Source organism: Aspergillus stella-maris (assembly GCF_047715825.1).
Source record: "Aspergillus stella-maris strain CBS 113639 unplaced genomic scaffold BDV14scaffold_47, whole genome shotgun sequence".
NCBI classification, from domain to species: Eukaryota; Fungi; Ascomycota; class Eurotiomycetes; order Eurotiales; family Aspergillaceae; genus Aspergillus; species Aspergillus stella-maris.
The window spans coordinates 210,643-234,649 of record NW_027396841.1 but is presented as its reverse complement, the minus strand read 5'-3'; the positions used below and the strand labels follow the sequence as shown (position 1 = coordinate 234,649).

Below are 24,007 nucleotides of genomic sequence, written 5' to 3'. Positions count from 1 at the left end.
GATTGCATTAACAACTGCGTCACTGAGGCAGCCTAACTACTGGAGCTCGCCAGCAGAAACATCTCGAAACATTTCATTCTCATCTCTCTTCGTTTTCGACATCCTCTATAGGGAGCGAGGTCGCACACCTATCTTTCTCTTTCCTGTGTCTCTTTCAACTTAGACGGTAGATCATCTTTTTGTTACGTCCCACCTCTATTCAGCAGTTTAGCGGGGTTTGCATGTGTTTGCAGTCCTCCACCTTTAACCTTGCGAATTGAGCTTGCAGAGGAACAGACTGCCGAGCTCTCAACTATCTCTAAATCAGAAATCTTCGCTCCCGGCACTTACATCTACAACAAGCTTTTCAGAATCCTTATTTCGCCATGGAGGGCGACGTGGTAGCCCAGTTCTCTGAGATCACCGGTGCGAACCCGGAACTGGCCACCCAATATTTGCAGTTGACCGAATTCAACATCGAGCAGGCTATGCAGCTGTACTTCGAGAACGATGGGCAACCCTTGACACAACCGGCAGTATCGAGTTCTACGGCAAACAGACCCTCAAATTCTGCGGGCTATGAAGATGAATCTGGTGTAGTACACCTTGACTCTGATGACGACGAAGCTCAACATACCCCGCGAAACGGTCCATTAAATACAGCGACGTTTGAAGACGATGCAGCAATGGCACGGCGCTTGCAGGAAGAGATGTATGGTGGACAGCAACAAGGCGCCGATGACGATGTACGCGCGCCAATGGCCAGGACGACTGAGACTCTTGTCGGTCCCGAGGCAGACTTTGGTGGCGACATGCATGAGAGTATCTTGGGCCAACTTCGTGCCCGCCAAAGACGTGGTGGTTAGTATTTTGTTCCTTTGTTATACCTAGTCTGCTGCTAACGAGGGTCTGTCTACACCTAGACCGGCCCGGTATATTCAACCAGCAAGATACGACGTCAATATGGACGGGCGGCGAGGAGGACGACGAGCAGCACGACCGACTGTCGGCAGCCACTGGCGGCGCGTCTGATAGATCGGCAAAGTCAAATTTACTCGCGGAACTGTATCGGCCCCCTTTCGAAATCATGTCAAAGCTGCCTTGGGACCTCGCGCGAGAAGAAGGGCGTGAGCATGAGAAGTGGCTGCTCATCAACATTCAGGATCCTTCTGTCTTCGACTGTCAGGTCTTGAACAGAGACTTGTGGAAGAATGCTGGTATCAAGGAGACAATCCAAGAACATTTCATATTCCTACAATACAACAAGGACGACCCCCGTGCCGCACCATACATCCAGTACTATTTCCAGAACAGTGATGTCTCTGACAATTATCCAAACATCGCTATTGTCGATCCCCGAACGGGCGAGCAAATGAAGGTTTGGTCAGGACCACCAGTGATGAAGGCTGCGGACTTCTTGATGCAGCTCCATGAGTTCCTTGACCGCTACAGTTTGAAGCACAACGTGCGAAACCCTGTGGCGAAGCGGAAACCTGAGGTCAAGGAGAAGAGAATTGATGCCATGACGGAGGAGGAGATGATGGAGCTAGCGATGAAGAACAGTCTCGGAGCGGAGGCTGCACAGGCGAAGAAGATGGAAGACCCTGATGACCTGACCCGAAGCTTCGGTGACATCAAGGGCAAGGGCAAGGCAGTGGATGAGGAAGATGTTGATATGGATGAGCCAGGCGGCGCTGCAAATGCTGAGGCTTCTGCATTTTCATCGATTCCAGCTGATCGACCACACACTGAGCCGGCCGCCGACCCCTCAACCATAACCCGCATCCAGTTCCGACACCCCACTGGAAGAATAATCAGACGTTTCGCGCTGGCCGATCCCGTTAGAAGAATTTATGAGTGGTTGAAGGCTGAGCCTGCTTTGCCGGACAAGGCTGGAGTCGAGTTCGAACTCAACGCCATGGGCCGCAACCTCATCGACGTCTTGGACGAAACTGTGGAGGCAGCTGGCCTGAAGAACGGAACCGTCATGATAGGATTCATTGAGGATTGAGAAAGCGCCGGTTGATCTCTTGTATCTACCGCAGCGGGACGAACAGCCATGGATAATGAACTACAATCTAATGCCTAGCCCACCTCTGTAGAATAGCCCGTCTATCCGCCTATATCATTAGTGCCGTGCCTTGTTTATCAGCCCGTGTACTCCGCTGCCGCCGCCTAGACCCACATCGACCGCCCGGCAGAATCAACCCCGCGCTGCCCCCAATCATCGTCCGTCATTGCTTCATTGTTGTTGTTGTCGCTGTTGTTGACTGTTGTTGTTCTGCCTGTTTTCGTTCCTATCGTTAACTCCCTGGTGGAAGACGATGCAAGGGACCTTCAATTCGGAACCCTTGATTGCCAATACCTTATCTATTTCCATGACTTGACCCCAGCTTAAGCAAGGAAGGACTGGCAGTTCTTGCTTTGCTTTGATGCGACTCCGCCGCTCGCTGCCCGCTTTTATTGACGTCGAGGACGAGACGTCTCACCACAACAGCTGTCAGTGACCTGCCACCACTTTCCTTCTCTGACTTACCTTGCCAGGTACCTTCACTCATTGAGGTTCTTTTGATATCGATTTTTCAATTCTGCTCAGACCATCGCTTTATGCTTGATCTTCGTCGGGGAAACACGCCTGTCACTCGGTAAGCTGGCACTCAATCACCCTCGTCGGAGCAGATGATCAGCACTGTATATTATACTATTTGACAGCCTGAGCTCTTGTATCTGCTTTTTATTGATGCGCCATGGTGCTAACCTGTACTCCAGCATTGTACAATTCTAGTGTGTTCGACGAAGACTCGAAGCGCCGCCAAAATGGAAGGCTTAGTGGACCCAGAAACGCTGTACATGAAGCAAAGCTGCATCGGTATGCATATAAATGCGGGACGCTGCCAGTTGACAGGAGGACTAACATTGGCTTAGGAGGTGGGAGTTTTGGACGGGTGTATAAAGGGTACGCCGCTCATCCCTCCTCTGCCGGAATGGCATCGCTAACAAAAAATCGCACTACAGCGTCGATAAACGCAACGGAAAGTCAGTTGCCATCAAGATTATCGATGTCGAAAATGCCGAGGATGAAGTAGAGGATATCATCCAGGAGATCGCTATCCTATCCGAGCTTAACTCCGAATATGTTACGAGATATCATGGTTCATACTTGAAAGGGTCAAGCCTCTGGATTGTGATGGAGTTCTGCTCCGGAGGCAGTTGCTCCGATCTAATGCGTGCGGGTGCTATACCAGAGGAATACATTGTCATCATCATCCGAGAATTGCTGAGGGGGCTTGATTACCTGCACAGTGATAAGAAACTGCATCGCGATATCAAAGGTGCGTCTGACATAACTTACGCATATTGTCGCCGCAAGAACTAACAGCCATAATTAACCAGCTGCGAATATTCTTCTTACCTCGAACGGTCAAGTCAAACTGGCGGACTTTGGTGTTTCCAGTCAGCTATCAGCTACCATGACCAAGAAGAACACCTTTGTGGGAACACCATTCTGGATGGCTCCAGAAGTTATCAAACAGTCCGGATATGATTATAAAGCTGATATCTGGTCACTTGGTATTACCGCAATTGAGTTGGCTAATGGAGAACCTCCATATGCAGACATACATCCGATGAAAGTTCTGTTTCTTATTCCCAAAAATCCTCCCCCCACATTGCCAGGCAATCACAGCAAAACGTTCAAGAATTTTGTTGAGCTCTGTTTGCGGCGTGATCCACGAGAACGACCCACAGCTAGAGAATTGCTTGAACATCCTTTCCTCAAACGAGCAAAGAAGGCAAACTATCTGACGGAACTGATCGAGCGCTACGAGCGTTGGCAGGCCGTCAGCGGGAACAAGAATGATGACGAGGATGACGAGTACGATCAAGAGCCTCAAGAACAACCAAAAACGACAGAAGACGATGATGATCTTTGGGACTTTGGTACCGTTCGCCCAATGGGACGAGGTCCAGCGCTCAATACGATGAAGGTAACGGATCTTAATGTTCGGGGTCACGGCCCAAGAGAACTCGACATCAAAGCCGAGCCTAGAAAAGAGGCACCAAGACCGGCAGATCCGACACCTCCACTTCCTCAAGCCAGGAGTATGCCTGCTTCTTCACCTAAGCCACCTTCTCCAGCCAAGGTCCCATTGCCTCCTTCTCCGATGAAAACTACGCCCGTCGATAACTTCCCAAAGACACCTTCACATCTTTCTCAAGCGATGCCCACGAATCTGAGGGAAAGTCCTAGCAGCGACTACGATAGAGCTTTGCAGCAATCATTGGCGCAGGACTTGAGTTTCCTGCAACTTGATCGTTCGCCAGGAAACCCCATGCCACACTTTATAGAAAAGGAAAGCCCACTGTCGACACCGTTTCCCCAACAGTCGCGTCCACCGTACGCCACGGAAGTGCCTACCATGCAGAGGAATTTCCCGGAATCACCCTCTCGAAAGCCCACAGAGCAGCAGGTGCGGTCGGGAATGATGCAATCTCGGCCTCAGCCTCCAATGTTTCCCCAGCCGCAGCTTCAATCACGCTCTCATTCCCCCCCTCGGCCCCCACCACCTCCAAAGCATACACCGTCATCACCGCAACACCATTTGCAAAATCACCATCCAACGCCATCGCAGAGACCATCATCCAGTCATGCCAGCCCTAAGCAACCGCCACAATATCAAAGCCCGGAAAATCTGCACGCAAGAGACACGAACCAATTACGCCCACCCCAAGACTTGACCGCTCTCAATAGTGTTATTGCACCTGCATTGAAAGAAGCCATCCGTCGCCGGGCACGTTGTGTTGACCATGCTACCCGCTCAACTGTAGCTCACGACGGTGAGAGCCTCAAAGCGTCGTTGGAGCTGCAGTCTCGAAGGGAACATGCGCAGGAGATGATAGAGTCCCTGTCCAACGACCTAGCAGGTATCCTCACTAGAATCGAGCGCTGGGATAACGATGCTCCTGTCGGCATGGGTGCAGGCATTCCCTCATTCCTGGAAGGATTTCTAGAAGAAATTCTCGTCAGGATCGAACCGGGTGATGAGGACTAGAATAAGATTTCGCGCTAGAGCAGTGATGAAGACCTTGAAGACTCTCTTTTCTCGCTTTCCTAGGATACATATGGTGTTTATCTGGTTTTATTGGCTTCATGAGAAAACGCGGTTTTCTCTTGTTTCTGTTTTCTTAACCTGGACGAGTAAATGCTGGAACCGCACTGGCTTAGAACTTGTCTCGCAGTTCCACTTACTCCTTTCTTCTGGTCTGCTTCTGTTTCTGCTTCTGCTTTCACTTATGTCTTTATACGGGGCTGGTCCTTTAAACTATCCAATCTTGAACGGAATTTCTTGCAGAGACTGCTCTTTTTCGCCCCGTGCGTAGTATATAGCAGTTATCCCGAGCACCCTTTCTGGACAACCCCTGGTTCCTTCGTGCTATCTAGTGGATTGCAGAAATAAGCTGTCCATGCAGTGGAGTTTTCCGCGGGATGATCTCCTTGGGCCTCGTGAGAAGGAATCAGGTGCAGTTTAGTTTGGGGCGGTTCAGGCCAGGCGCTGCCAGCGCACCCTATGAATGACATTGCCGGTGCGAGAATCAGCCGCGCGCGAAGCTTGAGTGTCTCTATTGTGTGGACGACAGTGGGCTCGATGATAGACAGGGCTGGTGGGTGTTTGACCCCAGCGCAGCAAACATACATCGGATTCATTCCTGCATGATGAATCCGCATGATAAAGTTCTTCCCTTCTCTTGTCTCCTCTTCCTTCCAATGTATCAAAAGCTATCCGCCAGGCCGAAACAACCAATCCGTCTCCGGCGTCGGAATGAGATAATTCGTGATATTAAACTCATTTGTGTTCGTAGTCCCATTATCGACCGCCAATGCACCTGGATTCCCATTTCCAGCCGCAACTCCAGCCCCAGCTCCAGCTCCAGTGCCTGACCCCGTCAAGCCAGGTATAGACATGGGATTATTAGCTGCATCGGCCATATCGAGCCCGCTTATATCTGGTGTTCTGCCTGCAGGGACGCGGGGGACATTGAAGAAGCCGAAGACGTCGAGGTACTCGAGTTCATTTGGTGCAAGATTGCGGGGTAGTAATGCCGCTGACGGCGCTGCGGCCTGACTAGCTGACGGGGATGACCGGGGTTGCCGCGAGATAAGGAAGTCGAGGTCGAATGCGCAGCGGCGCATGTCTGCTAATATCTTGACGGAGGAAGGTGTGGACCTGTCACCAGCGCCATCTACGGCGCCGGATTGCTGGTACTCGCCATATTCGTCTAGCACGCGCTGCAGGATCGTGCTGTAGCGCTCGGCAACTTTCCAGTATTTGCCCATACGCGAGAGCGTATCGACTATGAACACTATGTCTGGGCTCACGGTGTGTGCTATTGTTGACCCATGAACTAGCAGTAGGCGGGCTGAGACCCATAATGTAAAGGCAAACGGCGGGCCGAACTTGTCAAGGATGGAGTTGTTCACGACGAAGCGGGTTACGGAGAGGATGTTGTCGACTGCGAGTAGGCAGCGCTGGCTTGCGCTGTAGGAGGGGGTGAAAATGGGAGAGCGGGTTGTTGGGTAGGCGGCTGAGGAGTGGAGGCGAATTACTGCTCTTTTGGGATGTTAGGGCCTGTCGAAGGGAGGGTCGGGAGGACTGAGGGATGAACTTACGTTTGGTAGACAGAGTGTAATTGGACCCAGTCACAGTGGTGCCCTTTGTGTTTTGAGCCACTGAAGGCCCGAGAAGCATTTTCGTAGGTATACTCCGTTGGAAGGTTGAACTCCCAGGTGGTCAACTCACTATCTAATTTACGATAGGTAGCTTGCCACTCTTCGACATCTGATAAAGCTCCAATATCGACTGGTCGCTTGAGGAAGGCGTGTATCCGCGTGAGTATTCCGAGTATCTCCACATAGAGACCGAACGAGCCAACGTTTTCGGAACGGATGAGATGGTCTGGCCGGTCATTCGAGGATTGAAACCATCTTGTCTCAACGGGCTGATTCTTGATGAAGTATTCGTCTTTGCAGGGAAGTTTGCGGTCGATATCTTTGTCATCCAATGCAAAGTCGAAAGCCGTTGCCAGAGTCGAATATCTATCGAGGAGATATACCATCCAGAAGAGCCGCCGTCTGCCCTCATCCTCAATCCAAGATTCGGACTCAGGGAGAGTGACCGCTCGTAACGTATAAATAGATGGAAAGGCAGGGGATATTAGAGTTGACTTGGCCTCGACGGCTAGCCCTAGTTGGACAACGGATCTTGTGATCAAGGCGAGTAATTTCCAACCAGGCGGTCCATTGGACGACCCGACGAGGTCGAGGGCGAGAATCACTAAAGCTTGTAATGCCTTGACTGACGAGTTCTCTAGCCCGTAGAGCAGGACTTTCTGCTTTGAGGAATCATGGTAGCGTTTGCGATTCTGTTCAGTGAGTCGATTGTCGCTAGAGAAGCGTAGAGTGGTGGCAACTATGGCATAAAGCACCATTCGGTCAGCCTCTTCCAAAGGGGCAGGACCAAAGAATGTGTCCAACGTTGTTCGTCGGTGAAGGATGGGGCACCAGGTGTTGAGATGCTCAAAATATAGATCCACTAGTGCATAGAGCAAGTCGTAAGGGGGAAGGTCCAGCTCAGGATCGGCAAATGACTGTTCTTGGTTAGAGAACAAGCTGACAGGCACTTTTAGAGACGACTCATTGTCGTTGAAGTCATTTTGCGGGGTAGAGTTTGTGATCTGCGGCAAGGAGGTCACCGAAGGTAGAGCACCAGTAAGCTGACTCTGGATAGAGTTCTTCACGGAGACATCCGTTGGACTTGTGATGTTAGGTTCCAGTGGACGGTGAGCTGAAGGCATGGCCACTGGGTCCTGGAAATAAAGCGGATTGCGTGGGCTAGGGCCATGTGCTGCAGAAGGCTCGGATGGCGAACTATACGCTATAGATCCCGGCTGGTGTATGTCATGCGACATCCGCGGTTGGCCCTGGAGAATATGAGTCTCTATGAGACGGGCCTGTGTTTGAATGATATCCTCCAGTCTGTCTATTGCCTAATTAAAAAGGTGCGTACTGATATATAAGAGGAAGATGCGCTTACCGAGGCGCTGTTCCAACTCCTTCCCATACCCTGCACGAAGACCGGGCTTCTTTCTCTCTTTGTATTCACACACCTGGCCATTCCGCGTGCACCACCCACAGCTGGGTTGAGCTCGGTCTAAGTCGTTAGTACTAAGCCGATGCAGGAATAGGATGCGGCAGAGGAACAGGGTACATACCGCACTTGACCTTCCGCTGCTTGCATAGTTCGCATCTATGACTTGTCAGCCTGGCTGATAACGCACACAGTCTATGACGATCCTGCCATAACAAGCCAAGGACACAGCATTGCACGTCTCGGATTTGCCGCTAGGATAGGGGTACTAACGAGACTGTGAGCGGGCGCCTGCGCTTCAAGCCACGCGAAGACCCATTCTGCGCAAGGCCAGTGTCACTGTCAGCAGCCGACCATGATTCATCGGCGCTTTGATCTTTCTCCTGATCAAAGGCCGAGTTCAAAGCAGGTGGTGGGGATTGCTGGGAAGTCAGCGCGGAGACACCGTTCGGCATGGTGTGTAGCGAGGTTGGCTCTAGGGGAACAAGCTCCATCCGCCTTCAATAGCGGAAACGCATAATGAGCGGGCAGCGGGAGTCTGATCGGCGAAGACAGTAGGCGGGTCTTCAGTGACAGATGATGATTGGGAGATCAGCGAGGGCAAAGAGACAGAGACTCTACCCTTGCGACTGGAGATGTTGAGGAAAGGAAAATCCGGGGAGAAGGAAGACGACAAAGCGCAGAGCTACTGGCACTCCAACTCTGACAGGCACATGCCGAATGTGGAGGAACCGCCGGGGAAGTGCCTGAGCATAATTACTAAGCCCGTACAACACTGCATAAACCCCGCAAAACTGCATGCACGCTTGGCGCCCTCCGCATTTACTCTCTACAACGTACAGAACACCCTGCAATGATTTAATCCTCGCTGATACACATAGGTCAAAGACCATTCAGATGAATCCTATCAGCGCAATTACCGTGGACACTCTCGACCGGCACTGACGACAGAGTATTAGCCGAGTGGCTGCTTTTAGCCAGTGTTTCCCCGTCGGTGATCTCGGGGGAGCATTGCCCCGAGCGTAGGACTTGCTCCGACGCCTGCCACGGATACCCCTCTGTCCCGACTGCCCGACGCTTCAAATATCTCCCTTCGCCCTCGTGGAGCTTCCCAGACTTTATTTCACTTTTCTCGTCAATTCTCCCCTCTTCTGTTTACACCTTGCTGTCGAACCGTCACCATGTCTACTACCGCTTCCTTTCCTCGCATCAAGGAAATCCGCACATTCCTCATCGATGGAGTTGGATCCGGTGGTGATTACCACAATGTGAGCTAGCCTGCTTCGAACTCTAAGATCAATTGCCAATGCTTATACAAACGAATAGGTCAAGGGTGGCCACTGGCTGATCGACAGCGACATCTCTACCCCCATGACTCGATGGGCACAATATCGAGGATCGCGGACATCCTGGGGTATCAACGTTCTGGGCTCATTTTGCGTCGAGATCGAAGCGACCGATGGCACAAAGGGCTTCGCCACTGGCTTCGGTGGCCCTCCTGCCTGCTGGCTGGCACACCAGCACTTTGAGCGTTTCCTGATTGGCGCAGGTATATCCAGCTGCTACTTCACTCTATATTACAGCCAACTAACAGACTAGCAATCCAGACCCCCGCGATGTCAACACCCTCTTCGAGAAAATGTACCGCGCATCCATGTTCTACGGCCGCAAAGGTCTCCCCATCGCCGTCATCTCCGTCATCGATCTCGCCCTTTGGGATCTCGTTGGCAAGATCCGCAACGAGCCCGTTTACAAACTCATTGGCGGTGCCACCCGCGATCGCCTCGACTTCTACTGCACAGGACCTCAGCCGGGTTCCGCAAAGGCTGCCGGCTTCGTCGGCGCCAAAGTTGCCCTTCCCCACGGTCCAGACGAGGGCACAGAGGGTCTCCTCAAGAACATCGCTTACCTCCGTGAGAAGCGTGAGGCCGTGGGCCCCAACTTCCCCCTCCGCGTCGACTGCTACATGTCTCTGAACGTCTCCTACACCATTGAACTCGTCAAGCGCGCTGAGGCCGAGGGTCTGCACATTGACTGGTGGGAGGAGTGCCTTACCCCCGATGACTTCGACGGCCACGCCCTGCTGAAGCGCGCCCATCCAACCGTAAAGTTCACAACGGGAGAACACGAGTACTCCCGCTTCGGCTTCCGCAAGCTTGTCGAGGGCCGCAACATCGACATCATCCAGCCCGACGTCATGTGGCTCGGTGGTCTCACGGAACTCCTTAAGGTCTCTGCCCTCGCGGCAGCATACGATATTCCCGTTGTACCTCACGCCTCGGGCCCTTACTCCTACCACTTCGTCGTCTCGCAGCCCAACACACCCTTCCAGGAGTATCTTGCCAACTCGGCTGATGGACACACTGTTGAGCCTGTTTTCGGCAATCTATTCACGAACGAGCCGATTCCTACGAAGGGGTACCTTGATGTTTCTATCCTTGACAAGCCTGGATTTGGTCTGGAATTGAACCCTAATGCGCCATTGATTCCGGCTGCAAAGGTTCTTACCCCTGCGCCTGCTAGGAGTCTGCCTGCTCCCGGTGAAGAGGAGAAGACGAACGGCGCTCACTAAACGAACCAATAAAACAACATAAGGTTCAGATTGAATTATATCTTCATGATTGCATGTATATAACGGCTACATTTCCCTCTCCTTTCTCACTCTATCTACTTTTTGTCCGTCCTCTTTCCTTGCCATTGCATACCAACCTCAGATTTAGATTTGGGCTCGGCTTCATCTCGAAACTCGAATCTTGATAGACGGAGAAATTGAACATGAATATTCTATATACAGAGTATATCATATCCACGTGGCAATGACGATAAAGATAAGAGAAAAAGAAATCAGGCTGAAGTCGCACCCCTACCCGTATGCAGCTGTAGAAAACCACCGCCAAAGATTGGAGTTGGAATACCCCAAAAAATAAGTGGTGGGACGCACCCCCCATCTCGGCCCATCAATAGCGCGAGAGCGCGCGTGGCTCCCCCGCCGAATTTCATCCACCAATTATCCTGTGACTATGCCCACTACTACTGCGTATGTCCATACCTAACCTGTCTATCGTGTGGGTACAGTTGGTAGGTACTCTGTAGCTTCCGGGGTGCCGGTATTCAGAGCGGTCTAGGGCCGGAGACTGGAGAGGGAAGGTACTTACTTTTGCCCGGCTTGTGAGGGATACTAGGTTCGTACGTACTTTGTAGGTAAGGGATCTGAGGCCGAGCGATCTCCGACATTGCAGATCAGAGTTGTCTTTCGGCCGGGATCTATAAGTGTGTAGGTCAAGATCTAAGGTAGGGTTGGGGTGGTTTTACGGAGAGTAACCCCCATAAGGTCTGATATACAGAGTACATAGCGAAAATTTTACCCGTTTCAAAACATGGAAATCAAGATTTGTGCATAGATGACATAATATCCAATTCGTCATCCAATCTCTATAGCATAGCATGAACTTCTGACAGACAGAGACAGAAACAAGCAGGGGTAGCGTGTTCTGCCCTGCTAACGTATACCTAAGCACATAGATATGCAGGTATATATGTAGGTACTTATAAGCGTCGCGACAACATTGGAGGGGAAAAGACAAAGCCCAAAAGCGAACCGAATTTGAACTCGAACAAACATCAAACTCAAACAGGGATATCGACAATGGAGTGGGAGAATATGGTACAGGTGAAGTGAAATATAACGATGATGATGACGATGGGATGCAAACAGAAAAAGGTAAGAAAACTCATGGCGAACACAAGGAAAACGTGAAAACACATCAAACAAATGAGAATCATGAGCACTGTCGCCAGTCACGAAGCTAGATGCTTTACTTCGGTGACACCGCGGTGTTCATAGGTGCGAGCGAGAGCGTTGAGTTGGAGCTCCTTTACTTTTATATGTCAAGGAGATGGGGGCTAGCATAAGTGAGGGACATGTGCAAAATGCTAACAAAGGAAAAAAGACAGAGTATGGCAAGGACAATTTGCCCTACCAGGACTCTGCACAAAGTTTTCTTAAATCAATCAGGCAGCGGCTTGTTGAGGCGGGTAGTGGCCGGGAATGTGCAGCTCGATAGTCGAGACGCTGTTCTCGGTTTGCGCGCTTGGCCGCTTGGGAATGTTGATCGAGTTGCGCACGCTGTTCGGCATGCTGTTCGAGAGTGACGACATCCCGGAATCATCAACGGAGAGAGGCTTGTGTTTCACAGTCTCATCATCGTTGACTGACTCCTCTTCGACGGATGTGGGAACGGTGTAACCCGTGTTAACTGTGTTGTGGGTGTAGTCAGTGATATTGGTGTTTGTGAAAGCGGTCGAGGAGCTTTCGCCGCGGTTCCGCCCGCGATGCTGCGAGGCAGGATCGTGAACTGGAGCAGAGCCGAGACCGGCAACGTACAGTGTGTTTGTAGCCTCCTGGGGACGCTCGACATTTACCCCGTTGGGGACGGAAGTAGGTGCCTGCTGAGGAAATTGCTGGTGCTGGCGGTTGAACGAGTCGGACGAAGTCATCCACTTCGGTTGACCATAGTTGTCGTACCCATCAATGGGAAACCGGTTGGCGCCACCCGCGGCACTGGCGGCTCTGCTGGGGTTCGAGATTTGGATCGAATCGTTGTCGCGCTCACCGTAGAAGCGGTTGTTAACGCCGAGGAAGGGAGCAGCATCGGGTAACGAACCGGTGGCCGCCAGTAGATCTCTCTCGTTAGAGCTCTCTCCGCTAGAAGGGGACAAAGGCGCATGCAAATGGCGGTCGATGTTCACGTCACTGGGAAACTTGCCGCCGGGCTGGCGGGGCGCAGACGTTGGACGCTCTTGTTGCATCACGACTGATTCGGCAGAATATGGGGTTCGGTCTGCTTCGTCTTCATCCATTACACCGTCACTGCTGCTCCGAAAACTGGCACCACTGACGCTACGTACATGTCGCCTGACGTACGCATTCCGGGCCTCTCCCGTCATGGAGATCAGCCTCTCAATGTCCTCGTACCAGGCCATCATCGTCTCGTAAGACTCTGCCCTGAACACCCAGGAGTGACCGCGATGCATGGTTCCAGTCTGGCGCCCCTTGAGCATGAACTTGTGCGACGTCGAATCCGGTTGCGAATGAGATCCAAGCTTCTGCTCGGGGAGGTACAATGACATCACCGGCGTCTGCCATGCAACATTGTCCGCCGACTTGAACTCGTGCAGATGAGTTGGCGACAGAACGTACCTTCAAATTGTTAGTAAGTGCGATTGTTCTAAAGGTGGAAATACTAACCATCCGGGAGCGTAGCTCTTGAGATACTTGCTCTTACGCTCAAGCATGCCCGACCTAACCTCTGCCGCTGCTGGGTGATCCTTGCCGGGGTACGTGATGGAGTCGACATGTCGGATACGAATGCGAGGGTCCACCATTTCTTCGGTGTTGGCGACAAAAGTGTTCCATTCGTGGTCGCGCTCCATAGCAACTGGGCCTGCGCGGAGCTTGTCGACAGTGTCGAGAGTCTGATCTGCCTCGCGCTTCAAGATACCAGCATAAGCGTTGTACGCCTTTTGAATCTCGCTAACCACAATCGATTCGAGCTCACGGCCGGACTTCTCAAGGTTCAAATAAGCGTGGTGGAGGTAGTTCTCCTCCTCGATTTGCTTCTCGACCTGCTTCTCAACGCCTAAGCGGACAATGAATGGGTCGCCCTTTCCAGACGTAGCAGAAGGGTCAGTGTCGACTAGCCCTAATGCCTCATGCAAGTGTCGGACCGACTTGCGGGTAGAATCAACTTCCTTGTCGACGGAGTTCTTGAAGTCACCAGAGAGCGCCTTGATTTCCTTGGTCTTCTTCTGCAAATCGTTGCGCAGACCCACGAGCTGGTTGATGACCTCGCTTTCCACCTCTGCAGCCTTGTTCATTTCGTAATGCGCTTGGCGGTGGAACTCGGTCAGGATTTCGGTGGCATCGCCGAGTCCGCCGGACTTGAGGAATGTCGTAGGAATAGAAGTGTTGTTCATAATGTTGGTCGAAGAAACGTAGAGTTTGGCTCTGGCCTCATGTTGCTTTTGCAGTTCCTTGAAGAATACAATCAAGTCCTTGATGACCTTGCGCCAAGCTAATCACATGTCAGTTCTGTATACAAACCACAGTCAACAAAGAGCATACCTTGGAAACGCTCAGCCAAAACCTCCGTTGGGTTTCCGGTAGTCGGAACAGGAATGTAGAAAGCGCTGTTAAAGTCCTCGTCTCCATCCACCGCATACTTCTCTCGATCACCCAAAGCCAAGCTCCGCACACTACCGGCGCGCATACTTCTTCGGCTTCCGCTGCGACGAAGGCTGCCCCGTTTGCTGAGAGATGTCTTCTTTTTCAAAGTTCCGGATCTTGTCGGCGTCGTAGATCGCGCATGAGACATTTGAGACTGTGACCGTTGAATTGAAGATGGTCCTTCTCCGCCGCCGCGCATGCTCATTCTATCGAACTCCTCGTTGAAGCGCGACATGTTGGCGCCGGCGGGATCGACACCACCAAGCTGGGACCCGCTATAACCAGAGCCACCGGCGGCAAAAGAATGAGGCCGGGCAGAGTTCGATCGCCCTAAACCTCCGCGAGTGGAAAGTGGTGTGTCGTGAGGAGCAGACGCTATCCGCAAGTGATCCTGGACAGGAGTTTGTGATCGTATCAAAGTCGCCATGGTGGGGTTGGGTTGGAACCAAGAGCGCGACAGAGAAGAAGACGAGGGGAGGGCGGTACTAAAGGCAGTGACGGACAGGGGCGGTGCAGGTGAGTGCGCGCGTCAACATCAATGAAGTGACCCAATCAATAAAAGAGGCGAAGAGGCGAAAGGAACAGGCAGACGAGTTGAAAGGGAAAACAAGCTGAGAAAATGATCGAGATTCGAGATAGATAGGAGAGAATCTGACCCTTTCGCTTGTTACTCTTTTCAGGATGGATGGGCGGTTGGTTACCAGGCGAACGGGCGGCGGGAAATGTTAGTGAAAGCAAGCAGTGAAGGTTGGGAGGGCCTGGATCGATTGCAACGCTTGCGGGGGCACTTTTTCGAGTCCCTAGCAGCTAGTCGTGCTGGAGTCCAGTAGTGTGTAAACTAGGAGGCGAAAGCGCATTCGCAATCGCAGATAATAATAACAGCGACAGTGATAGTAGTAGTAAGGAGGGAGTAGTCAATAATAAGTGCCTGGACGATCGGAATGGCAGAGCGGTTAATGTTATGTACGGGGGCTCCACCGACCAGGGAAAAGCGCAAAAAGAGAAAGGGGAGATGCTCCTTGGATGATGAAATGGATCAATTCCAGGGCTGAGAGCCTGAGAGTGAGAGGGGTTAAGAGCGCTGGTGCTGTGGATGACGTCGATTCCGGGCAGATGCGACCTCTGGATGACGCCCAAGACGAACATGCAAACTAAAGTTTCCAGCAAAACGAACGGACGGAATCTCCGGACCCATGAGATCGCGGATCGAGGCGATCGGTCGATGGTACGTCGCATTCGAGATTCTGCTATCCCATGGCATTGCTGCTGGACCACTATGGTCGGTTTCACTACATCTACAAGGTACGGTACTTGGCTGAGTTCACAACTGTATGGCAATTGAGGCAGCAGCCACACTGCTATAACAGCGCATTCATCATCATAGTCTAGTTGCCCATCGTCGACCCAAGAACAAGAAACCCGATCGATCAGGAGAAAATAGAAATACCGCTGCCTACTGCATTCAAAAGCCCACTCTAATTTCCCAGAACCAAGGCTCCCCGTCAGGAGAAGATAAAACCGACCATATTTTATGCTTCACAACCCGCCTCCCCGCCTACAACCACGCTTATTAAACATCAATAATGCATAGAACAGCACCCCCCCTTATCATTCCCGACTCCGCGATACGGCCCAGCGTGGCTTGGGCAGCATGAAAAAGGCTGAAGGTTGTGGCTATGGCATGCAAAGTCCCACAGCAATCTTACAGAACAGAGCGAAGTTCATCCCCTTTCGCTGGCTCTGATCCATAGTGTCCATGCTAGTGGCAAATCTCATCAAACTTGTGGGAATAGGAGAGCGGATCTTGCCTGTTACAGTTATTGGGACCTTTGGGTTATTGTGGCTCCGGGTGGCTAGTTGGCTAGTTGTGTCTACGTCATGCACGGTGCCCCCAAGCGCGGGCTATCACCGTTCATGAATCGTTCCTCGGGATGAACGCCAAGGGCTCGCCAATTATATTGCTTTGCCCATGTTGCTGGTTTCGCCCGAGATGTTCATCCAGGATTGAGTGCTGTTTGGATCGGGGATATGGAGAGGAGTATGGTTTATATCATAATTTCCGAGTTCACCGAGGACTTTTGCGGTAGGTACTTTTCAATGGGTTCTCCAAGGTGTCTTCTATGATGATATTCCTCTATACATGCAATCGTGACGCCCTAATGAGGCAACCTTCTCCTTGATTATTGTAGCACAATTCACCTCCCACGACCACCTGAATCTCAAAAGTCAAATGCTATACTTTGAGGTCCCTGATTTGTGCCTCACCCTCATTCGCTCCTCAAACCTTCGAGACAGGGGCACAAATCTGATATCGCACGCAGGTCCGAAGCAACCACGTTATGCTTCTGCAATTTACACTCCACAGCTAATTATAGGATAAAAAAGGCCCGTACCGCTAGCTTGATAGGCCAACTCTTCTGAACTTCGTGCACATTGAACTAATAAGGATGATCATGATCATAAAATCGATAGGGGATTCGGGAGGATCAATCGTTCCAGTTCCAGTTCCAGAAAGTTCGAAATTTGAAATAGAGTGAACCCCTTATCCAGGGTCCTGTTGCAAGTAGACTACTAGTACTCCCTGAGTCCCTACTCCTAGATAGTCGTTTCGGAGTATGTGCTACTCAGGACTTAGTATAGGAGTGAGTACGTACGCACCAAAAGTACGGTCCCATACTCATTTCTTTGGCCTTAGTTTTCAGCCCCGGAAAAAGGGGTATATGACAGCTTGTCAAATGTCAAACGGTGCAGTTCCACAGGTTCTGGGTCGGGTCGTTGTGGCACAAGACGGTTTGTTCCTGTTGGAGCTTGTAAATAAGTTCTAGTCGTCTCATGTCTTGAAGACTGTGGTTCCTGTTGTGGCGGGAGGCCTGGACTCAATCCGGACCCCCGGCAGTGGTATGGTTGGACTTGACATTTGGGGACTCGGTCGGATACAATACCCACTGGTTCAGTCGAAAGGTTCTAGAAGGTGTCAAGAGACCACCTACCTTTAGTCATATAGAGGTTATCATGGTGGTTAGGTGTGGAAGGGTTCGAGTCCTCCCATACTACGGCGATGTATGTGATTTATAAACGAGCCCTCTGATTGGCTAGTGGGTCCGGGGAAATACACAGAACTTCGAAACATAAGAGCGTTTGCAGAAACAAAGAAAATATAGATTGAATGTGTCTAACAATGAAATGAGGCCACTTGATATATTGCAGATAATTTTACAGACAGACTGGACAGAGGAGACGCCAAGCTAAACCCATTTTATGACGCGGCGGGGGCACTGGTAGGGACCTCGATACCATATGCCTCCTTGATGCGCTCTGCGCGGCGCTCCTTGTATCCGGGGCCGTAGATACCTATTGACAGTGTTAGCAGAGCGGTAATAAAACCCAGGCTGGGTGTTGCTTCATAACGTACCACGACCCTCGCCGAGCTCGGCCAGCGTCTGCTCGCCGGGAGTCCTCCATTGAGTCCTGAGCTTCTCTCGGCGCTCGAACTCGTCAACGTGGGGGTCCCGCTTGGGGCCGTATAGCGATCCGCCGGTGTACTCGAATGCGCCCATGAAGATGGCGAGGGCAGCTCCGTGGCCGAGCATGGAGGGGAAGGTGCGGGCTACTTGATATCAGCATATACAGTTGTATCTTTCGGGCCATTTATAACCCACCTTTCAGACCGAGAATAGCACCGGAGAATAGACCACCAAGGGCAACGTTCCAGTGGTCTTGCGTCTCACGCAGGTTGGCGGAGGAGGTCTTCACGAACTCGTAGGTAGCTCCCATAGAGGCTGTACAGTCCTATTAGTAGTGGATCCACCAGAAAACCAACAAAGACCCAATCACTCCATACCGAAGATGCCAATTGTGCCGCCAGACCGTGTAACAACACCCCATGCTCCGAGGTTCTGCTTGGCGAGGGTGTTTTGGACGGCCGATGCGAAGAGACCGACGAAGCCCGTCAGACCGGTGGTCTTGAACGTCCTCGCGATGGTGTCCTGAGGGTGGTAGTCGTGACCATGGTGATCTTCCGTCGAGCCCATGATGGCGGTTGTGGGTGTGAATTGGCTTCGTGGAGCTCAAAATGAACTTGATGAAGTCGTCTGCGGTGGGTTGTGACGGCGGGTGCTCTGGAGTTGGAGTTTCTGCCGCGAGACACCGCCCGGTCGCCTTCCTTTGAAGCTCCAGATGATGTCGACTGCGACATGAACACGTAGTTCAGGCCCTAGGCCTTTTATTTTGTTATTTTACCTTATATCCAGATACATACAAGCTACCAAAACGTTTTGATCAAATCCTGTGTGAAACCCCACCGTGGTTGCGCTTCCCAGGCTTGCTAAACGCTCGAGTGTTGAAGCCTGAAGCCTCCCCGCGATCCGATCTCGACAGCTCACAGCACATACGTTCATTCCACATCGTTGATTTCTGCGACCGAACACCTCTGTCGATTACATGGAAGATCTGTAACATAAATACATCTCACGAATCAACTCCCGACCTGATAAAGAGAGGATACACCGATGTCGTCCGTTCGCAACTCAGGTTGGTAACTCAGTTTCCGCGGATCTTGGGACGCCAACACTTGCTTATACTTTGATAATATACTTTAGGCAAGACTGCCCCCCGTCTTGTCCATGATCTTCTCGACTATAATCCAGCGAACCCACCACCTACGAGACGTAACCTCCTCGCCGAAGTTCCTCCAGTGTATCCCGCGCAATATCAAGGACCGCCGCACTTCATCTCTCCGTCGGCGTGCCACCATAACTATGTCACAAAGCCAAACCAAAGCATAAGACCGCCGCAGGGGGAGGACAGGGGAAGTTCTCTGACTCCGACGAAGATTTCTGCAACTTGTACGAAATGTCGCTATCACTTACAGCTCAGAGTGGCCGCCAATTCCCTCGGCCAAGACGGCAAACCACCCGCTCACATACATCACCTAGTATACTATTATGGGAAGTATAGAGGAGGACAGGATCAGGAAGATGTCACAGCCAAGGGCCAGACGGTGGAGGCATTCAATTATGAATGCTCATATCCCATATGTGCCTATAAAATATCGATACGGGTCGCTTCACCATTGCTTTCCGATGATACGGTCCAGCTGTTAACCAATACCGAGCTATTACAACGGCGCACGGATGAAGCGCTCGCTTCGGATCCAGAGCGGCTGGAAGGAGTGGCGCGCCCACAACCTATAACTGTCTTGATGAACCTCCGCACCTACATCGACAATGCCCTGCGGAACAGCCAGCAGAGCAAGTCAATATCGGCTATCAATAAGAGGTTTATGACGAGTTTTGGTGTTGACGGGAAGCCTTGTAAGGGTCTTTTCGAGTTCCTAGGGTTCACCTTCAAGGTTGGTGCTTGTATCGAACCTCGACCATAGTGACCATGCTGATTGAACGTTTAGAGTGATGGATTCTGGGATCCTCCTCGTCCAAACGCTTGGGCAGAGCATCCTTATCAGGACCAGCAGAAGATTTTCCTCGATGATGTTTTCCATGAGCTGTCAGCACTCATATCGCAACGACCCTTGGTGGAGAAGAAGGGCAATCACGACGAACACACTCTCAACCCTGCCTTCAATGACCTACTCTATGCGGTCGACGCTTTTGATTGTGGGTACCCTCTCAGGATACTGAACACAGTGGACTAACTGGATTCGCAGATCTCAAGGCTCCTCGGTTACAAGAGTTTCAGATGGCACCCGCTCCGTTAGTGTACCTCGCTCCGTTAGATAAAGTCTTTCTCTAACCATCTTGCTTAGTTACTATGAGGACTTAGGTGTCGTTGAAGATATGGTCTCTTCCTCTATCGTTGAGGGTTTCTCACGCCAAGTCGCGGTCGATCCAGCGCGGGCTCCCGGTTACTTACAATGTCTCAAGGCGATAGGTGCTCTTAGGGGCGGGGATGATGAGATAACAATTAGCCGCGCCATTGAATTGGCTTACACGGAAGGCAACATGTACACTGAAGAAGATGTCGCCGATGCATACAAATACTTCGGTCTTAGTCGCGAGGACCCGCGACTCACCGAAGACAGCATCATCGGAACCTTCTACGCCTATCTCAGCTCTACCCCACAGGAGACTGAGACCCGCAGACAATTATGGAGGATAGGTGATAGCAGGAAGAGTGAGCGCATCAGGTCGGCTGCCGAAGACAGTAAGCATACCTTTCGGTCGCTCCTACCATGTAAAATGACTAACTTTCCCAATAGGAGTTGCTACACCGGAGCAAGCCCAAGTTTTCCTCGGCGTTAGCAGTGATACTGCCGATGACTTTGTCATGACAATGTTCACCGCAAAGGTACCAAGACCGTCAGCTTGAGGTAGTGCTAGTGACTAATTTATGTCTCGCAGGTCAACGACAACCCATCTTGTAGAGATGTCGCACGGCGCGCGGTCGAGCTCATCGCAGAATCACGGGGCTCCGAGGCTTTGAAACACTTCGTCAAGACTGGCGAAATGACGGCCGGTGAGATGGATGTGAGCGACGCATACCTACTCCTGCAAATACCCGATCGCACCGCAGACGAGGGCGCGATCATGGCTGCATACACAATCTGTGTCGACGAGGCCCCAAGTCAGGCTGAGAAGTACAACAAAGCCCTAGCGATACTTGCCAGGGAGACAAACAGCCCGTTGTTGAGCAGCATGGTGCCCGGAATGGCAGCAAAGCCAGATCGTGATCTGTCGAAATGGCCTGTCGGCTTGCAGAACATTGGGAACACCTGCTATCTCAACAGTTTACTGCAGTTCTATTTCTCGATTCGCCCCTACCGGAATATGGTATTGGACTTTGAGAACTTCAAGATGGATCTGGACGACGAAAGCTGTCAGAAGAAGCAGGTGGGATCTCGTAAGGTCTCCAAGAAAGAGATTGAACGTTCTCAAAAATGTGAGTAGCGCAATCGATCCCCAGATTAAACTCATCACTTACGGCTCCAGTCCTACGAGAATTACGAATTTTATTCTCGGACATGATCTCATCCCCGAATGAATTCGTCACTCCGGGTCAGGAGCTAGCTCGATTGACTCTAATCAGCCCTTCCAATGAAGCCGCAATTCGCCGTCGGTCCACTATCTCGGCAGGGCAATTTGGTGGTCTCGGTGAGCTGAACGGAATGCCGGTTCTGGGACCATTAGGACCACCGCATACGATTCCAGAGAACGAGACTCAACAACCCACCTCAGGCGAAACGGAAAAGACCAAGCAGGGCAGCGATGAGGATAGCGAGGCGACGCTGGTCTCTGATAGCGCGAAGAATGAGGCACCACCACCTCAAAGTGACGATAAAGAGAACAGACCGCCTCAAGATGATACCGTCATGGTGGATGCGCCAACCGAGCCCGGGCCCAAGGCCGAAGGGCCCGATGCGCAATCTGAAGCCATCCAAGAACCACAGTCTACCAAACCACCTCCGGTACCACCGCGGCCAACTCCACAAGTCGATCCCCAGAGGCAGCTGATGGAGGAGGTTGAGATTGGAGCGCAGCAAGACGTTACTGAAGTCATTAACAATGTTCTCTTCCAAAGCCAATGTGCCATCCGACCGCTCGGGATTGCCCCAGACGGAGAGCAAATAGACCAAGTGAAAGAGTGAGTGCCCTAATCTATAGTACCTGCTCTGCCAGTTCTAGAAGCTTACACGTGCATAGTTTGTTTTATGGTCAAGCGATTTCATATATTTTGTCCAGCAAAGGCCAGCGATCAAAAGAAGAGCGCTGGTGCGACATCAAAATCGATGTGGCAACAGGACCCCGTGATATCTATTCGGCCATCGATGGCGCCTTTGATATCCAGAAAGTCAACGTCGAGGACTCGGTTGCGGAGCAATATGCTACCATCAGCAAACTTCCTCCTGTTCTCCAAATCCAAGTCCAGCGCGTCCAGTTCGACCCTGTCAAGAAACGGTCATTCAAGTCCACACATCACCTAGATTTGAAGGAGACGATATACCTGGACCGGTATATGGACACGCGGCAACCTGAAATTCTGAACCGTCGGAAACAGTGCTGGGAATGGAAAGATACCCTACGAAAACTCGAAGCCCGCCGCGCGGAGCTCTTACGACAAAATGTATGGGTCTCGAACTCATAGTTAAGCGACTGTTGCAGTTCTAAGCTAACCTTGATTATAGGAATCCGATGGCCTGAGCACGGCAGCCCTTCTGAGCAACGCTAGAGATATCGTTCATGACCTTCATACGATGAAAGACAACCCGGAAACTTCACAAGTTGCGATCGATGTCGAACCGCAGCTCGCATCAGAGCTTGATCGGCTTGCACAGGTGGCTCAGAACGAACTTGAGAGTAAGTCGCTCTACAGACTATTCAAAGAATGAGACTAACCCGTGTCAAGACCTTGAACAAGAGATCAAGAATACGCAATCCATGATCTCGAGTCAATTCATTGACTATAAGCACCTGCCCTACCGACTCTATGCCGTTTTCGTTCACCATGGATCTGTTTCGTTCGGGCATTACTATATCTACATCTACGACTTTGATCGAAACGTCTGGCGGAAATACAACGACACCTACGTAACCGAAGTGAACGATCTGGACGAGATCTTCAAGAGCACAGATCGTGACAACCCACCTACACCTTATTTCCTTGTCTACGTCAACGACCGAATCAAGGACCGCCTCGTCAGTCCAGTGTCGCGAGAAATCGTGGAGACGGTACCGGAGAGCGCACCGGAGCCGCAGCCCAGCGATACCACGGACATGGAAGGAGTTTCTCCAAAGAAGGTGCCAGAAGACGTGAACATGGACCCACCATCATATGATGACGTGTATACTGGGAACAGGGCATCAGGTGAGGGCGCTGTCCCTGAGATGAAGGAAAAGGAGAAGTCGGTGCTCTCAGAGCACGGCAAAGGTGGTTCTTGGACGAGCGATGGAGCTGACAAACACGTTGGTAAATGGTAGACCCGGGGAGTGTTACGTCGACCGCTGTGGCTGCGAACCCGTTGAAGCGTAAGGGGCTGGATGAATCGCTTATTGAACTAGAAGGAAGTTGAGCACCAGCGATCTGCGGTACGATAGCTCATCGTATATCGGCCTGGTTGACTACTCGACGAGACCAGATTCCTGGGCCCTTCCCCGAGAATGTTGTGGTTAGACAGGCAAACAGCAACACGGAACGCAACCTCAATCACCCCGGGCGTTCTCCGTCTTCACCCCGCTCCAGCACTTCGCTCGGGGTGATATCTCGGCTTGGGAGCTGCCCTTATGATGATGATAATGTACATATGGCTGCAATGAGGGTAATGATTATGACCGGAATGTAAGAGTATCTATAATATCATGGTAGATATGACTGGCAAGCATCATTTTTGAGTCTCTATTCTGCCCTAATTGACACTTCCGAAGGTGGCCCGCGGATCGGGAGGCTAGGGCGGCCCGCATGCTCGGCATTGGAGGCCGGAGAGTAAGTGTGGCTGTAGATTCAGCTACGCATTCAAGAAATTGAGTTTGAATACCTTGTCTATAGTATTTCCATTGGCAAGTACATAGTATAAATAGTTAGAAAACAGTTTCAATAAATTACCAACAACCACAGCAATGACTGTGTCAGTGACTCAGTGTGTTCGGTGCTCTCACGCTCAGGCTCGAATGCGGGGAAGTTCCGGGGCCAGAGCGGATCCATTTCCGTA

At 51.5% G+C, this 24,007-nt stretch overlaps 7 protein-coding genes across 7 annotated transcripts; 4 read left to right on the top strand and 3 right to left on the bottom strand.

Moving 5' to 3' along the window:
• The first annotated feature begins 264 nt into the window (after positions 1-264).
• BDV14DRAFT_98250 (DNA-protein crosslink repair co-factor UBX5) lies at positions 265-2,108 on the top strand. The gene is made up of 2 exons (XM_073777960.1): positions 265-840; positions 903-2,108. The coding sequence occupies exons 1-2, from the start codon at positions 366-368 to the stop codon at positions 1,988-1,990; spliced, it is 1,563 nt and encodes a 520-aa protein (XP_073625822.1). The 5' UTR covers positions 265-365; the 3' UTR covers positions 1,991-2,108.
• A 545-nt stretch (positions 2,109-2,653) lies between these two features.
• On the top strand, positions 2,654-5,393 carry BDV14DRAFT_98258 (putative Ste20-like serine/threonine protein kinase). Its single transcript, XM_073777961.1, has 3 exons — positions 2,654-2,935; positions 2,995-3,311; positions 3,373-5,393. The coding sequence occupies exons 1-3, from the start codon at positions 2,727-2,729 to the stop codon at positions 5,028-5,030; spliced, it is 2,184 nt and encodes a 727-aa protein (XP_073625821.1). The 5' UTR covers positions 2,654-2,726; the 3' UTR covers positions 5,031-5,393.
• Positions 5,394-5,755: 362 nt separating this feature from the next.
• BDV14DRAFT_202483 (putative C6 transcription factor) lies at positions 5,756-8,578 on the bottom strand (the record flags this gene model as incomplete). The annotated part of the gene is made up of 5 exons (XM_073774048.1): positions 5,756-6,587; positions 6,647-8,015; positions 8,070-8,186; positions 8,248-8,282; positions 8,397-8,578. 5 exons carry the CDS (start codon positions 8,576-8,578, stop codon positions 5,756-5,758), a joined length of 2,535 nt encoding a protein of 844 aa, XP_073625820.1.
• A 622-nt stretch (positions 8,579-9,200) lies between these two features.
• BDV14DRAFT_177759 (L-rhamnonate dehydratase) lies at positions 9,201-11,061 on the top strand. The gene is made up of 3 exons (XM_073769483.1): positions 9,201-9,391; positions 9,450-9,672; positions 9,731-11,061. Exons 1-3 carry the CDS (start codon positions 9,305-9,307, stop codon positions 10,693-10,695), a joined length of 1,275 nt encoding a protein of 424 aa, XP_073625819.1. The 5' UTR covers positions 9,201-9,304; the 3' UTR covers positions 10,696-11,061.
• Positions 11,062-12,020: 959 nt separating this feature from the next.
• Positions 12,021-14,966, bottom strand: BDV14DRAFT_98218 (SLM1 family PH domain-containing protein). The gene is made up of 3 exons (XM_073777959.1): positions 14,248-14,966; positions 13,372-14,197; positions 12,021-13,323 (listed from the first exon to the last, which is right to left on the bottom strand). Exons 1-3 carry the CDS (start codon positions 14,774-14,776, stop codon positions 12,135-12,137), a joined length of 2,544 nt encoding a protein of 847 aa, XP_073625818.1. The 5' UTR covers positions 14,777-14,966; the 3' UTR covers positions 12,021-12,134.
• A 2,464-nt stretch (positions 14,967-17,430) lies between these two features.
• BDV14DRAFT_177752 (Tim17/Tim22/Tim23/Pmp24 family protein) lies at positions 17,431-18,445 on the bottom strand. The gene is made up of 4 exons (XM_073769482.1): positions 18,191-18,445; positions 18,009-18,128; positions 17,762-17,956; positions 17,431-17,700 (listed from the first exon to the last, which is right to left on the bottom strand). The coding sequence occupies exons 1-4, from the start codon at positions 18,378-18,380 to the stop codon at positions 17,606-17,608; spliced, it is 600 nt and encodes a 199-aa protein (XP_073625817.1). The 5' UTR covers positions 18,381-18,445; the 3' UTR covers positions 17,431-17,605.
• Positions 18,446-18,558: 113 nt separating this feature from the next.
• Positions 18,559-23,742, top strand: BDV14DRAFT_177749 (ubiquitin-specific protease UBP2). Its single transcript, XM_073769481.1, has 11 exons — positions 18,559-18,879; positions 18,948-19,699; positions 19,754-19,961; positions 20,012-20,057; positions 20,111-20,508; positions 20,564-20,652; positions 20,706-21,243; positions 21,294-21,945; positions 22,005-22,425; positions 22,487-22,658; positions 22,708-23,742. The coding sequence occupies exons 1-11, from the start codon at positions 18,858-18,860 to the stop codon at positions 23,277-23,279; spliced, it is 3,870 nt and encodes a 1,289-aa protein (XP_073625816.1). The 5' UTR covers positions 18,559-18,857; the 3' UTR covers positions 23,280-23,742.
• Positions 23,743-24,007: the final 265 nt, after the last annotated feature.

What these genes read in the sequence shown, in the direction of transcription:
- BDV14DRAFT_98250 (XM_073777960.1), top strand. Translation starts at nt 366, where the DNA reads ATGGAGGGCGACGTGGTAGCCCAGTTCTCTGAGATCACCGGTGCGAAC. An exon ending in TGCCCGCCAAAGACGTGGTG is followed by an intron (nt 841 to 902) that starts GTTAGTATTTTG and finishes GTCTACACCTAG; the next exon opens with ACCGGCCCGGTATATTCAAC.
- BDV14DRAFT_98258 (XM_073777961.1), top strand. Translation starts at nt 2,727, where the DNA reads ATGGTGCTAACCTGTACTCCAGCATTGTACAATTCTAGTGTGTTCGAC. An exon ending in TTTGGACGGGTGTATAAAGG is followed by an intron (nt 2,936 to 2,994) that starts GTACGCCGCTCA and finishes ATCGCACTACAG; the next exon opens with CGTCGATAAACGCAACGGAA. An exon ending in ACTGCATCGCGATATCAAAG is followed by an intron (nt 3,312 to 3,372) that starts GTGCGTCTGACA and finishes ATAATTAACCAG; the next exon opens with CTGCGAATATTCTTCTTACC.
- BDV14DRAFT_177759 (XM_073769483.1), top strand. Translation starts at nt 9,305, where the DNA reads ATGTCTACTACCGCTTCCTTTCCTCGCATCAAGGAAATCCGCACATTC. An exon ending in CCGGTGGTGATTACCACAAT is followed by an intron (nt 9,392 to 9,449) that starts GTGAGCTAGCCT and finishes ACAAACGAATAG; the next exon opens with GTCAAGGGTGGCCACTGGCT. An exon ending in GCGTTTCCTGATTGGCGCAG is followed by an intron (nt 9,673 to 9,730) that starts GTATATCCAGCT and finishes CTAGCAATCCAG; the next exon opens with ACCCCCGCGATGTCAACACC.
- BDV14DRAFT_98218 (XM_073777959.1), bottom strand. Translation starts at nt 14,776, where the DNA reads ATGGCGACTTTGATACGATCACAAACTCCTGTCCAGGATCACTTGCGG. An exon ending in TTTGGCTGAGCGTTTCCAAG is followed by an intron (nt 14,198 to 14,247) that starts GTATGCTCTTTG and finishes ACATGTGATTAG; the next exon opens with CTTGGCGCAAGGTCATCAAG. An exon ending in AAGAGCTACGCTCCCGGATG is followed by an intron (nt 13,324 to 13,371) that starts GTTAGTATTTCC and finishes AACAATTTGAAG; the next exon opens with GTACGTTCTGTCGCCAACTC.
- BDV14DRAFT_177752 (XM_073769482.1), bottom strand. Translation starts at nt 18,380, where the DNA reads ATGGGCTCGACGGAAGATCACCATGGTCACGACTACCACCCTCAGGAC. An exon ending in CGGCACAATTGGCATCTTCG is followed by an intron (nt 18,129 to 18,190) that starts GTATGGAGTGAT and finishes AGGACTGTACAG; the next exon opens with CCTCTATGGGAGCTACCTAC. An exon ending in CGAGCTCGGCGAGGGTCGTG is followed by an intron (nt 17,701 to 17,761) that starts GTACGTTATGAA and finishes CACTGTCAATAG; the next exon opens with GTATCTACGGCCCCGGATAC.
- BDV14DRAFT_177749 (XM_073769481.1), top strand. Translation starts at nt 18,858, where the DNA reads ATGTCGTCCGTTCGCAACTCAG. An exon ending in TGCGGTCGACGCTTTTGATT is followed by an intron (nt 19,962 to 20,011) that starts GTGGGTACCCTC and finishes CTGGATTCGCAG; the next exon opens with ATCTCAAGGCTCCTCGGTTA. An exon ending in CAGGTCGGCTGCCGAAGACA is followed by an intron (nt 20,509 to 20,563) that starts GTAAGCATACCT and finishes CTTTCCCAATAG; the next exon opens with GAGTTGCTACACCGGAGCAA.